This window comes from Eublepharis macularius, chromosome 8 (assembly GCF_028583425.1).
Source record: "Eublepharis macularius isolate TG4126 chromosome 8, MPM_Emac_v1.0, whole genome shotgun sequence".
NCBI lineage: Eukaryota > Metazoa > Chordata > Lepidosauria > Squamata > Eublepharidae > Eublepharis > Eublepharis macularius.
Window position 1 is genome coordinate 69,014,346 of NC_072797.1, and position 12,689 is coordinate 69,027,034.

At 43.2% G+C, this 12,689-nt stretch overlaps 1 protein-coding gene across 2 annotated transcripts in view; it reads right to left on the bottom strand.

Moving 5' to 3' along the window:
• MCC (MCC regulator of WNT signaling pathway) overlaps positions 1 to 12,689 on the bottom strand; it is a 301,701-nt gene that overhangs the window by 33,097 nt on the left and 255,915 nt on the right. For both annotated transcript variants that reach the window (XM_054987477.1, XM_054987478.1), the window contains 3 exons: positions 11,370 to 11,510; positions 9,377 to 9,477; positions 331 to 514 (listed from right to left, as the gene is read on the bottom strand). In XM_054987477.1, the coding sequence (XP_054843452.1) occupies positions 331 to 514; positions 9,377 to 9,477; positions 11,370 to 11,510 (426 nt within the window). The remainder of the gene's footprint in view (positions 1 to 330; positions 515 to 9,376; positions 9,478 to 11,369; positions 11,511 to 12,689) is intronic.

The following is a 12,689-nucleotide window of genomic DNA, read 5'->3' on the forward strand; positions in this document are numbered from 1 at the left end:
TGTTTTACGTTTAAGAGAGAAGACAGCAATGAAAAATAAAGGGCAGAGAAATCACTGAAGTAAAACATATGATATGGGCTTACTCTTTATTAGACGGATCAGAATCACCCACTTATAACAAATCTACACAAAATTCTTTTTTGCACTAAGCCTGTTTCAAATCTGAACAAAGTTCAGCAACTGAGGTATTGAAGTGATTTATTGCAAGCAACAATACGACCTAGCAGGTTGACTGGAGGTTAGATAGATAAATAAATGGAAAACAACATAATCTACTCAGCTTTGAAACCAAAGGCCTGGGGATTAACAGACTCAATGAGCCATAGTTACCTGGTGTGGCTGTTGGATGACAGGCTCTCCCAAGGCTGCACACTGCAGCCAGTGACTGCATAGGCTCCTCCACAGCTACCATCCAATTTCATCAGCAGGGCTTTGGCTGCATTCTCAGCTGTCTTCCTGCAGTCATGAGCTCTTTTAAGCATCTGGGTGATGTTTTCATCACCTGTTTGGTCCCCTGTTTGCAAGCAAATGATCAGAGCCACATAGTGCTGGAGAGGATAACAACAATTAATGTGACTGAAACGAGCTTTCAGCTGACATCTGCGCATCCACTAGGACATTAGCACCTTGTTAATGATGTGCTAAAATAAAACTCGATTATAAGAGACTAATAGGCAATTATCTAAAGGGCTGTGTGGTGCGCTCCCCATGAATAGCTTGGCTTCTGAACTCATTCTTTCAAGAAAATCATCTCGTATACTGCCTGACAACTTCCTCCCAAAGCTTGGGGGGAAATTTTGGACTAGTCAATGATGAGATGAGATCAGAAGAAAAAGGCAAGATGGCATGATGAACATACGGAACTGCATGCACATGCCTAAGGGTCATTATAACCATAGCAGATCTCCTGACTCTCTTTTGTTAAACTATGTGCAGCAGCATAAAGTCAGTTATCCTTTAAATCCCACCCCTATCCTTTCATCTACCCACCCACCAAAACTGTTTCAGCTGCTGAAAATCACCATACTGTTTCTGTTCTGCTGATGAGAATGAACTGCTTTGCTTAACGATTTTATTTATTTTTCTTTTATAAAATGTACAGCCCACCTTTCTGTTCTCATAAGGGCCACCTAGGTGGTTAACAAATTAAAACATAATCAAATCACATCTTAAAAACCATTAAAACCAACAAAAATATTTCTGTAGCTGTTTTACTGTTTTATATCATTGCACATTGCCTTGTGCATAGCTGTTACAGGAAACCTGTTTAGTACATCTGAAAACAACACAAAGTTTACAAGGAAGTGGTCTTTTATAGATAAGTTTAAGCAGCCAGTAAGACAGACAGAAATGTCACAGTTGTCATCTGGAGTGGAAACAAGTACTCATTATGTTTTTCCTTATGCAACACATACACAGTATATTAAAATAGAAGACAAACTTACAATTCCTTATACAAACACACCCCATTACAGTCTGGTATAAGATTAAGACCAGTATTCCTAGGCATATTTGTAGGGCTTTACTTACATGTATCTCTTTAGGTTTTAGTGGTAAACTGAAGATTTTTCTTATTTCCAATTAGTCTCTAATAAGGCTCTTGTTGCCTTTTACTTAAGCTGGTAATTTAATATACTTTTTTTCTCATTTAAATCAAACTTTTTTTTAAAAAAATCTCTTGCTACTTGTTTTGTCCACTGCTTTGGGAATTTGCTTTGTTTTAAAAACAAACAAATCCCTTACAAAGAAAAGTACATTTATACAAAAAGCTTGCTTGGTCAACAAGAAGAGATGCAAAAACAAAATCCCACAGAAACTCTGGATCATTGACTTTCCAGCTTTCTGCAAGAAGGGAGTAAAGTTGTCTGTCTTGTGAAATCAGAGCCAGCTGGTCATTTGGTCCTTAAAAGCTTTCATGCACATTTAGCTGGCGCTATAAATTAGATTTTAAAACAAGTAGTTTCCATGTCACACTACAGCCAGGAAAACTAATATTTTCTGTCCCTGAAGACTCCTTCCACCTCCAACAATCCAGTATTATAAACATCACATTGTCAGTTCATAGATCCAGAGGAGTTAGCCGTGTTAGTCTGTAGTAGCAAAATCAAAAAGAGTCCAGTAGCACCTTTAAGACTAACCAATTTTATTATAGCATAAGCTTTCGAGAATCAAGTTCTCTTCATCAGATGCCTGATCAAAAACCCCAGTTTTGATCAGGCATCTGATGAAGAGAACTTGATTCTCGAAAGCTTATGCTATAATAAAATTGGTTAGTCTTAAAGGTGCTACTGGACTCTTTTTGATATTGTCAGTTCAATGAGCTGAAAAGGACCACTACAAAACAAACAGGTGCACTTCCATTACGGATGTACACATTTTCCCTTGACAAAATTATTTTCTTAGTGTGCTCACATAACTCTCCCACATGCTTCACAGGAATGACATACAAATTGGCTCATCCTATTGAACCAACCCTGACCTGGATAGCCCAGGCAAGTCAGATCTTGTCAGATCTCAGAAGCTAAGCAGGGTGGGCCTTGGTTAGTACTTGGATGGGAGACCACCGAGGAAGTCCAGGTTCGCTATGTAGAGGCAAGCAATGGCAAACCACCTCCGTTAGTCTCTTGCCTTGAAATCCCCAGCAGGGGTCACCATAAGCCAGCTATGACTTGAAAGCATCTTCTACCACCACCATTAATTCAACAGTTTCCCAAATCCAGCCAAAATATAACAAATATTCATAGTATAATATGATGTCAAGCTTCTCTCCCTTCAGCCCAATACACAAAAGTATAGACTGTGACAATACCCCATCACCAGATCTAGGAACTTAAATTTCATACTCTACAAACTTATTTTGTTTTTCCTATTTTTTATACTTTTATTTTTATAATTGAGGCTTTTGGGACTGCTTAGTCTTCTGGTAATCAATGAAGGCAATGTCTGGATTTGGCATTCTCTTGCTATCCGGAATTCACCTGACCTATTATAAGGGGACTGTTGGTTTGAAGGAACCACACAGTGGGCTTCATGAAAACAGCTAAGAAACATGTTTATGCATGGTATGCATGGCTTCATTGTGTCTGTGTTTTCTTTACCCCTGCAGCTGTTTTGGCATTTGAGAGGGTGCTGGATGGGGGCAAAGAGCTCTGTGCAGGGCCTCAAAGCATTTTAAAATCACTTTAAAATGGTGGTGGCAAATTCGTGGCAGCCACAAGTTCAGTGTCACATTTAGTTTAGCCCTCAGTATTACAGTAACAAAGCTACTGGAGAGCAGGGGCCTGAGAAAAGATAACTGTAACCAAACAGATTTCTTGGTGGTTGTGGGTTTTCCGGGCTGTATTGCCGTGGTCTTGGCATTGTAGTTTTTGACGTTTTGCCAGCAGCTGTGGCTGGCATCTTCAGAGGTGTAGCACTAAAAGACAGAGATCTCTCAGTGTCACAGTGTGGAAAAGATGTAGGTCATTTCGACAATACATCAAACAGATTTCTTGTTTGACTGATTTGGACTCAGAATAGAAAGGGTTTTAACTTTTAAGTGTTTTTGACAAGAACAGCAAGAACTGTAAGCCCATAACTCCTTGCCTAACTAGAAAACCTCCTAACCCTTCTCCCACCAAAATCCAACAACCCCTAGTTCTGTTACTTGGTCAGCAGTTAAACTGCCAAACTCTTCTTCCTTTCCCCTTTTCGACATTCCAATCCACGATTTGAAAGTGATTGGTTGATTGGTTGTCCTGGAGGGCAGAACTTGAAAATGTCTGTTACATAGCCCTTTCAAATTTCCCACTCACACATACTTATCAGTAATTTTCCAATGGGATAAGCAACTTTTAATTGTTGATGGACAGGACTTTGCAAAGGCAATTAGACTTTAAAAATTAAACACACATACAAGTGCAGAAATGTCTAAAAATGCTTAAAAGAGGTGGCAAAGTGCATTTGAATGTTTAATTTTAAAGCCAATTTTCCTCCTCTCAGCCAAATATCAATCCATCTCAACTGAAAATCATGCAGCTGACTTCAATGAGATTTCTAATTATGCATCATTTTTTTCTGTGGGCAAAACAGAAAACGGAAGATTTGTTTTCACTTACCGTGAAGCTTCCTTTCTCGGTGGTCCAGGGTTAGGGCAGTCCTTACTCTTGGGATATAGCTCCTCCTCTCCGAAGGCAGGGTCAGTCAGCTGATTTTGATCCCAGAGGGGAGGGGCTTATCCCTGGTATCGCCAGTCTGTTCCCAAGCCCTGACTCCCCATCACAATACCATGAGAGAAAACCACTTCCCTCAACTTTTTTTAAAAAATAGTAAGGTCCCTCCCCTGTGGAAGGAAGACCACTGTCCTAATTCTCCATCCAAACCTAGAAGTGCCCCAAGAAACTCGAATAGGTAGGACTACCCCACTTCTGGTCCACCGAGAAAGGAAGCTTCACGGTAAGTGAAAACAAATCTTCCATTCTCCGGTGGTTTTAGGATTGGGGCAGTCCGTATTCTTGGGACATACAAAAGCATTGTGCCCCAGGGTGGGTCGTCCAGCTTCCAGGTCTAGAGGGTTTGTTGTAGTACCCTCCTGTCAAAAGCTGCCTCAGTGGCGGCCAACTTATCTATCCTGTAGTGCATAATGAGTGATCGCCTTCAGGCATCTCCAAACCTCTGGCTTGATATGCCAGAATTATGTACCCTCTGTTCTACCTACTTAACATGGAAAAGGGCACTCTCTGTCCCAAGGAGATTTGAGTTGAACCTTCGTCATGCGGTGACCTGTGGGAAGATCCTGGAATTCCACCAGATCCAGTTTAATAGCTCTGAGTTCTAAAAGGGTTTACACTGTTGATCATCTCTTCTTCAACCAGATGCCCTATGTCATTCTTCCCTGGGTGTGGGTTCCCCAGCCCCATGGGCTCGTGTCCGTGGTCATTACCATTCTTTTTGGTTCCGAGTGGGATGCCATCATGGTATCTGACAAGATCCAGTCACCAGTTGGTCTCCAGTTTGATGATCTCTGGCAGAAGATAGAAGCTAACTATCTTGAACCTCTTGCTCTAACACCTCTTGGTATGGTAACATGACTCTATGGAATGCACGGACCTTCCCCCTTGAAGGACATCCTGATAGGATACTCTCATCCTCAGCAGCTGAGCTAGTAGCATCACTTTCACTTTCTGGCTCCTTAAGAACTCTGCCACCATCATCCGGATCTTTGTTGCCTTTCCTGTGACACAAAAATTCTGTCTTAAGCCCTGTCTATCACTATCCCCAGGTGCAATATTTACTGGGTTGGAAGTAAAACTGGTCTTTACTTTGTTGATCGTGAATCCATGATCCCGTAAACAGGTTACCATCAATTTCATCGCTTCTACCCGCTGTAGCAGGGATGAAACAACAACAACAACAACAAAAATATTTGATTTATATACCGCCCTTCAGGACAACTGAATGCCCACTCAGAGCAGTTTGCTAAGTTAATAATTACTAAGTTATTATTATTCCCACAACAAAACACCCTGTGAGGTGGGTGGGGCTGAAAGAGCTCCAGAGAACTGTGACTAGCCCAAGGTCACCCAGCTGGCTTCAAGTGGCGGAGTGGGGAATCAAACCCAGCTCTTCAGATTAGAGTCCCGCGTCCTTAACCACTACACCAAACTGGCTCTCTTGACAAAGATGTGGTCCAGATACGGGAAAGGAGCCATTCTCTGCAGTCTAGCCGTGCTACCAGTGCTACTAGGATTCTGGTGAACACCTAAGGTGGTGCTTTCAGGTCAAAAGGCAGAGCCCTCTATTGAAAGTGCCTCTGAGAGATTGATGGAAGCCAGACAATCTTCCTTCTGAATGGCAGACAAGACAAATTTGCGCATTTTCATTCTGAACTTTCTTGTACTTATGTGTCTGTTTTATTTGATCAATTCGTTTGGATCTGGAGGAAAAAACCCAGGTGGTACAGAGTTGAATTTCCAGTGAATATCCATTAATCACTGTATCCGGAACTCACCTGTCGCTTACTGTTTGCTGCTAAGGTTTTGCAAAGCATTGTAAGTGCCTTCCAATCACACTTGTGTCTGCTGCCTTAGCGTGATCACGCTGAGTTCCCTTCTCAGATCCCTTGGTATTCCAACTGGATTTCTTGAGGAGGGACTACTCTCCTCTCAATGTTTGGTCTGTGACCTTCCTTGAATGGTCTAGAGCATCATGAGTGGAAAGGATACTTAGGCTCTCGAAAGAACTAAAGCCTCTTCCTTGAATTTCCTTCCTTCTTCTTTGAGGGAAAGACTTTCTACTTTTCTTTATCCAGAGCTTCTCTAAACAGGTTGATATCTTTGAAGGGAACCACAGTTACTTTGGCTTGGGCCTAAGGGTCGACGTTCTAGTTCCTAAGCCAAGTGTTGTGCCTGGCTGCCATGTTGAACCCATGGTTGTTGTTGACCATAGCAGAGCATCTAAGGAAGTGCACGTTCTGTCCTTCAGCTCTTTGAGGATCTTGCTGCTCACTGCAGCCAGGTCTGAGGCCCAAGAAAATGCGACTCTAGCCAAAAGCAAAGCTGTTGCCCATGCTTTGAGAAATGTAGTAGAAGCTTCCAAGTTTCTCTACAGAGCCAGTTTAAACCACCTGATACAGGAATCCTTGGGTATGGCTATCTGTGTCAGTGGGCAGAACGGGATTAGACAGCAGGCTGGTTATTGGATCATCTACTGCTGGCAACTTAATCCTCTTAGTAGTCTCTGGAATCAGTGTATAAGACTTAGAAAAAAGGAAATAGAGTGGTTAGCTTTTGGGGTTTTGTTGGAGTTTCCCTCTTAGCCTTCTTCAGGTATAAAAGGTTACTGGAAAGGGAAATCCCTGGCAGAGTTGCTCCCAATTTTGGGGAGGATCCTCTCCAACCCTTCTGGGAACTCTGGGTCCTCAATACCTTACGGAGCAATCTAGAATACAGCTCCTGGGGAAATATCTTGTTTGCCTTGGAGTGACTATGTATACTAGGGAAAATTTCCTTCTTTTAACATTTCCCCTTTTTTGCCTTGGCTGAGGGAGAACCCGGTAGCTCAGGAGTCCTCCGGTTGGAGGCTTAACAGAGGGCTGTGTTCTCAATGGCACTTGTCTCTTTAAGATAGGGGTGGGAGGATCCCATCCCTTTTCCTACCTTGGAGTTGGACCCCCCCCCAGGTTGACCCTCTCGCCCATTAAAGGTCCAGGTGCTAGGCTACTTGTTGGTACTCCTTCAGGACTTCTTAGGATTCCTTATTTCCATCTTGATCTATGCCAGTAGGTTTGTTAAATAACAACAACTGTGCTTATGTACCGCACTTCAGGGCAAATCAGTACCAATCAGAGCTGTGATAAGATCAGAATTATCATTATCCTCCCCCAATATTATTGGGTAGCTGAGGCTGAGAAGGGAGGTTTACCCAAGGCCAGTTACTGACCTCATGCAATTATGGAATTTGAACCAGCAGAGTGCTGAATTTGTGGCCCAATCACTGAACTACAATGTTACAGCAGCTCACTTCTGTTAAGAGGCCCAGGAGTAGGCCGAAGCCTGGGAATTTGGCAAGTCTAGGTTGCAGGCTTGTGCTCTCAATGGCCTGGGAGGTGGCTAGGCCTGCCTTTGCCGGCAATTTTGCCGGCAGAAAATTTTTTCAGGCATCCTTGCTTGATGGATCCAGGCCCTTGGACCTTCTCTCTTTTACTGGCCTGTTGAGAGGCCCAGGAGAGGGCCAAGGTCTGGGAATTTGGCACCTCCTAGGCCTCAGAGATTTGTACTCTCTGGCTGGTGGCTTTGCTGGCATTCCATCCAACAGGAATTTTCAGGCAGGCCCTTGGGCCTTCTCTTTTTCACTGGCCTGTTGAGAGGCTCAGAAGGGAGCTGAGGCCTGGGAGTTTGGCACATCTAGGCCGCGGATTTGGGTTTTCTGGGGCCTGGAAAATGGCTGAGGCGTGCCATTACTGACATTCCTGCCAATAGAATTTTTTTTTCCGTCAAAGGGAGAAAACAAAAGTGAAAGGTGCACCTCAGAAAAATCCGACTGAAAGAGGGAGAAATAAAAGGCTCCCTTTCATTTGGTGCAAGCTGGCTTGGAGGCTTCCGCGACTCTTTTCTCCTCCCCCCTTCATTTCGCAGCCTCCATTCTCTGCTGGATCAGTCTTACTGCGGTTCAGTTGGGGCTGCCGGAGTTCCTCTGCTGCTGCTGGAGGCTGCTCCTACCAAGCCTGAGGGAGTTCCCTGAAACATGAGTCTCCATAACAGGCTACCACAGACTTAAACACCACACCCTCTGGTTGTCTGAGCGGGGGGGGGGGCTCCTCCCAGCCTGTAGGTGGGGAACCTCAGTGGAGTTTGAGGTTGCAGCCATGGAACCTAGGAGAACCTAGGGACTGTTGGCTCTTTGCTTGCCTTCGCAGTTGCGGCCGTGAAACCTAGGAGGACCTAGGGCCGTCAGCTCTAATGTTTGCAGTCGCTCCAAAGTGATATGGGGGTGGGGTAGGGTGGTAGGGCCTTTCCTTTCCCGTGCGAGCTCCGCACTGCCTGTATCTGGCAGTTTCTTCTTCACCGATCGCTGCGCTCTAAAGAGTGTTGCTTAAGACATCCTGCTCGGAAGGCAGGGCGATTCCAGGGATAAGCTCCTCCCCTCTGGGATCAAAATCAGCTGACTGACCCTGCCTTCGGAGAGGAGGAGCTATATCCCAAGAGTAAGGACTGTCCCACTCCTAGGACCACTGGAAAATGCTGCAAGTTACAGAGCATCTATTCTGCAACTATGCAATCAGATTCCAAGTTTTTATATGGTTCACTATTCTTTGTATATAGTTATTGCTTGAAGTAAATTAGTTGCAAGAAGTAAACTTCCTATAGTATTCCTATGGCTATTTCAATATGCTTAGAATTCTTTGAATTCCTGACCAAAAATTTTACTTGGGTGCTGTGATTGAACAAAAACAGTGGGAAGTTGTCTGAGATATCCTGAGGTGATTCACTGTGGCATACTACCCTTTGAGGATGACAGAGCCAGTATGGTGGGGTGGATTCTATTACGAGAGATCTGGAACAAAATGTTTCAGGTAGGTAGCCATGTCGGTCTGCAGTTGAATCTTGCTCTGACCCTTTTCCTTTGGAAACTTGACCTTGAGCCAGCCAGTCTCTCTCAGCCTAACCTACCGAGGGCTGTTGTGAGTATAAAATCGACAATGTATGCTGCCCTGAGGGCAGGATAAAAATAAGAACGTAAAGAAAAAATAATCAGACCAATGGTCAATCTAGTCCAGCATCCTGTTTAACACAGCAGCTGAACCCATTGCCTGGAGGGCCAATAAAAATGCATAGACAGGCAAACAAGTAAAGTAATGTATGGGATTCAGAGAGAAAGGGATTCACTGAGCTCTTACCAACAGACCCGACACCTGCAGCTCTGAATTGCCCAAGAATAAGAGACTGTTCGCTTTCAGCCAATGCTAGCAGCAGCTCATAGGCTTCAATGCACTGTTCACTGTGTAAAAGAAAAACCCAGTTAGTACATGTAACACAGAGAGGTAAAAATCAACATAGGCCAAGAGTAATGGTTACCAGTAACTGAATCTGTCATTTCCTCCCGGTTAGCAGGGAAACTTCACTTAAGCATGGTGATCTGAGCCAGGCCCTACCTTCTTTAATTAATAACTGAACTGCAGGGTGGTGAGTGGGATAGGCTGAACTGAATTAACAAATATCTTAAGGTAGAAAGGACAGCATTACTTTTAAAACCCCCATGAAACCCCATTAAGACTAGACACCAAAAATATGATAATCTGGAATAACTTCCCTGCAGTTCATAACAGGAGTCAGTCCAACATGGCTGCTCTTCACACTGTCCTGGCAGTAAATAATACTGTAAAGCAGTTTATACTGCTTACAGTATAAAATTGGATACACAAAATAGAGCCAATGGAGACAGAAAAATGATCCTGGAGACCTTCTCCATTCCCATTGGGTTATCCCAGGAATACCTGATCACCTGCCTATTCAGCATGTGGTCTATTTGCCAGTTGTGTTTTGCACAACTGAACAGCTTGAACATACTCCAGTGTGCTAAAAAGTGAACAGTGCCCAAGTGGTCTCTGACTACTTTCTTGCAGATTTCCCTTACTGGCCACTGCTGTATCCCTCCCTATAGTTTGCCATATTCTTAAAATACAAAAAATGGCCAAAGCAGGTGAACTGTCTGGATGTGGCTGAATTTGTACAACTGCGTTCTCACACTGTCTCATGGGAACTGCAGCCCTCTTCCCTCCACTTGTTAAACTATCTTTGCTGAGAATAGAGGTGTCTCAAAGCTGTGTGGCTTCTGTCTGTCATGGCAGTGCTTTAAACAGAAAACGCATGCAAACTTCAGATTAGGAATATTTTGCACATGCACATACTTGAACTGTCTCATGATTGCTGTTGTTTTTAGGGAAAGTCTCAGAATTTCCTGAGCAATCAGGTGGCTCTCATAGAATGTCATGATAAAGAGCTGCTCTGATTGGCTGCCTTCAAGTTCTTATGACCCTACATCAAATATAAACAACCCAAGAAGGGAAGCCTGTAGAACCAGCTACTGCACAGGCACAAAGCTGCTCAGCATGCTATGTAATTTAAATTTGGAATAAAAACATCAAAATGATCCAGTGAGGTGCTCAACTTGCATGCAAAGTAACAGTTCAATCACAGTATGTCTGAATATCAATCATGTTTGTTTTAAATATTCAGTATTCCTGGTTATCAAAGATCACTGTAGCCAATTATAACATGAGAAGACAAGAAGGTATTTTACTTGGGAGGAACTCATTAGTAGAGTTTGGTTCAGTCTCAGCGGTTAACAGGTCACCACGGGTAGGGGTGAGGAAGATCCTTCCCATAGGCTTTTTTTGCTTGTGCACAGTACAAGCTATCTTTTGCTTCCCTTATAAAACACATGACTTGACTCAGCTCCTTGAGCAGTGTGGATCATCTTACTGATCCATTTGTAAAACCAACACACAGGCACTTTTCTAAAAACAGGGTAAGGAACAACCTGCAGGGAAATGAATGTGCAGGTGTGAGTTGGAGACAAACAGTAATTAAGGAACTTGCCTGTCAAACGACTCTTCCAGTAATGATAACATCAGTACAAACTGGTCTTCCTTCTCTTTCTCCAATACACTTGCCACAACCCACAGCCAATAGTTGTGAAATTAAAAGCTGCACTCCTGCTCTCTATTCTCATACAGCTACTTGCTGTCTACAGAACATTAACGTAAAAGGGTAAGGGAAAAATGCATTCTATGCAACTGAAAACCTTGCAATCACTCATACACAAGTTGGAATAAGAAAGCATACCCCCCCCACATTCATTTTGTCTTTCACATTCTCCCATTCACATACCTGTACTGCAATGCAAGCCTGAGGGCTGTGGCATTGGATTCATATTTTCCAACCAACATGCTCATCCTCTCAGCATTGTTCTTACACTCTTCCAAAGTTATTGTCAATAAATCATTCTGAGATTTTAAGTGCTCAATGCGGCTGTGAAGAAAAAAAAAGCACCCTTTAACTTTCCTGTAGAAGTTGCGGCAGTCTTACTTGCCTTGAATGTTTCTCAAGTGGTTCCTGATTAGAATGTCAAAGATAATCTGGCTTGAAGCATTTTGTTATCTATCATTTGCACAGAAGAGAGAGATAATGTCAACTCTTTGTGCAAGGTCATATGGAAAACTCTCATCATTAAACAAGCTGAATAAAAGCAATCAAGAAATTGATATGAAGTTGCTTATAGGGCCAACTTCCATGGAAGTAATTCCCTCCTTTACTATCACACCTCAGGTCCTAGCTCACAGATTCTTTTTTTTTAAAAATAGGTCTGGCAGTTCTATTAGTTACTCTCCTGCTTCATTTTGTAATCCTAGTCCAAATTTTCCTACAATGTTTGATTCTGCTTTGTCTCCTATTTTTGGTTAGGCTGAGAGTGTATGACTGGCCCAAGGGCACCCGGCAAGCTTCCATGGCAGAGTGGGGATTTGGACCTGGGTCTCCCAGATCCTTATCCAACACCTTAACCACCACACTATGCTGGCTTTGGTTCAGTAGTTCCTTGGCCCCAGTAGTGTTTTATGTGAAAAAACAAACATGTATCTAACTCATCCTCTGGGTTGTTCATGATGTTAGCGGAAATTTCAAGACTAGTTTCAGGTATGTGCATGAGTTGGTTTTTCTCTCATAAACCACTGTACCCCATGCCACACTAGATGTTGATTTTGAAATTGCCTTAAGTATAAAATTGTTTCAAAAGCAGGAACAAGGGGTAAGAAGAAGGCTGATATCAAAAGTGGGGGAGGGGAAAGAATCAGGTCCCCAACTGCATCCATGGACTATAGTCTTGTAGCAAAAGCACACTTATCACATGAAGCACTACCAGGACCAAAGAACTACTGAACCGATTTAAAACAAGAGCATCTGTGAACAGGGACCTGAGATGGGCTGGGGGTGGGGGAGGAATCGCTTTCATGGAAGTTGGCTTATACGCAGTTTTGTATTAGTCTATTAGTGGTTTTCATTCAGCTTGCATTCATACACAGATTTTTGAGGCACCACTGACTCATTAGCCAATCAGTGGCTAAGGAGGAAGCTGGGGAGAATCATGGTGGTTGAGTGGGCCTTTGGCAACTCAGGAAAAGTGAGAGTTCTTGCAAGGAGGAGTTCTTGTGA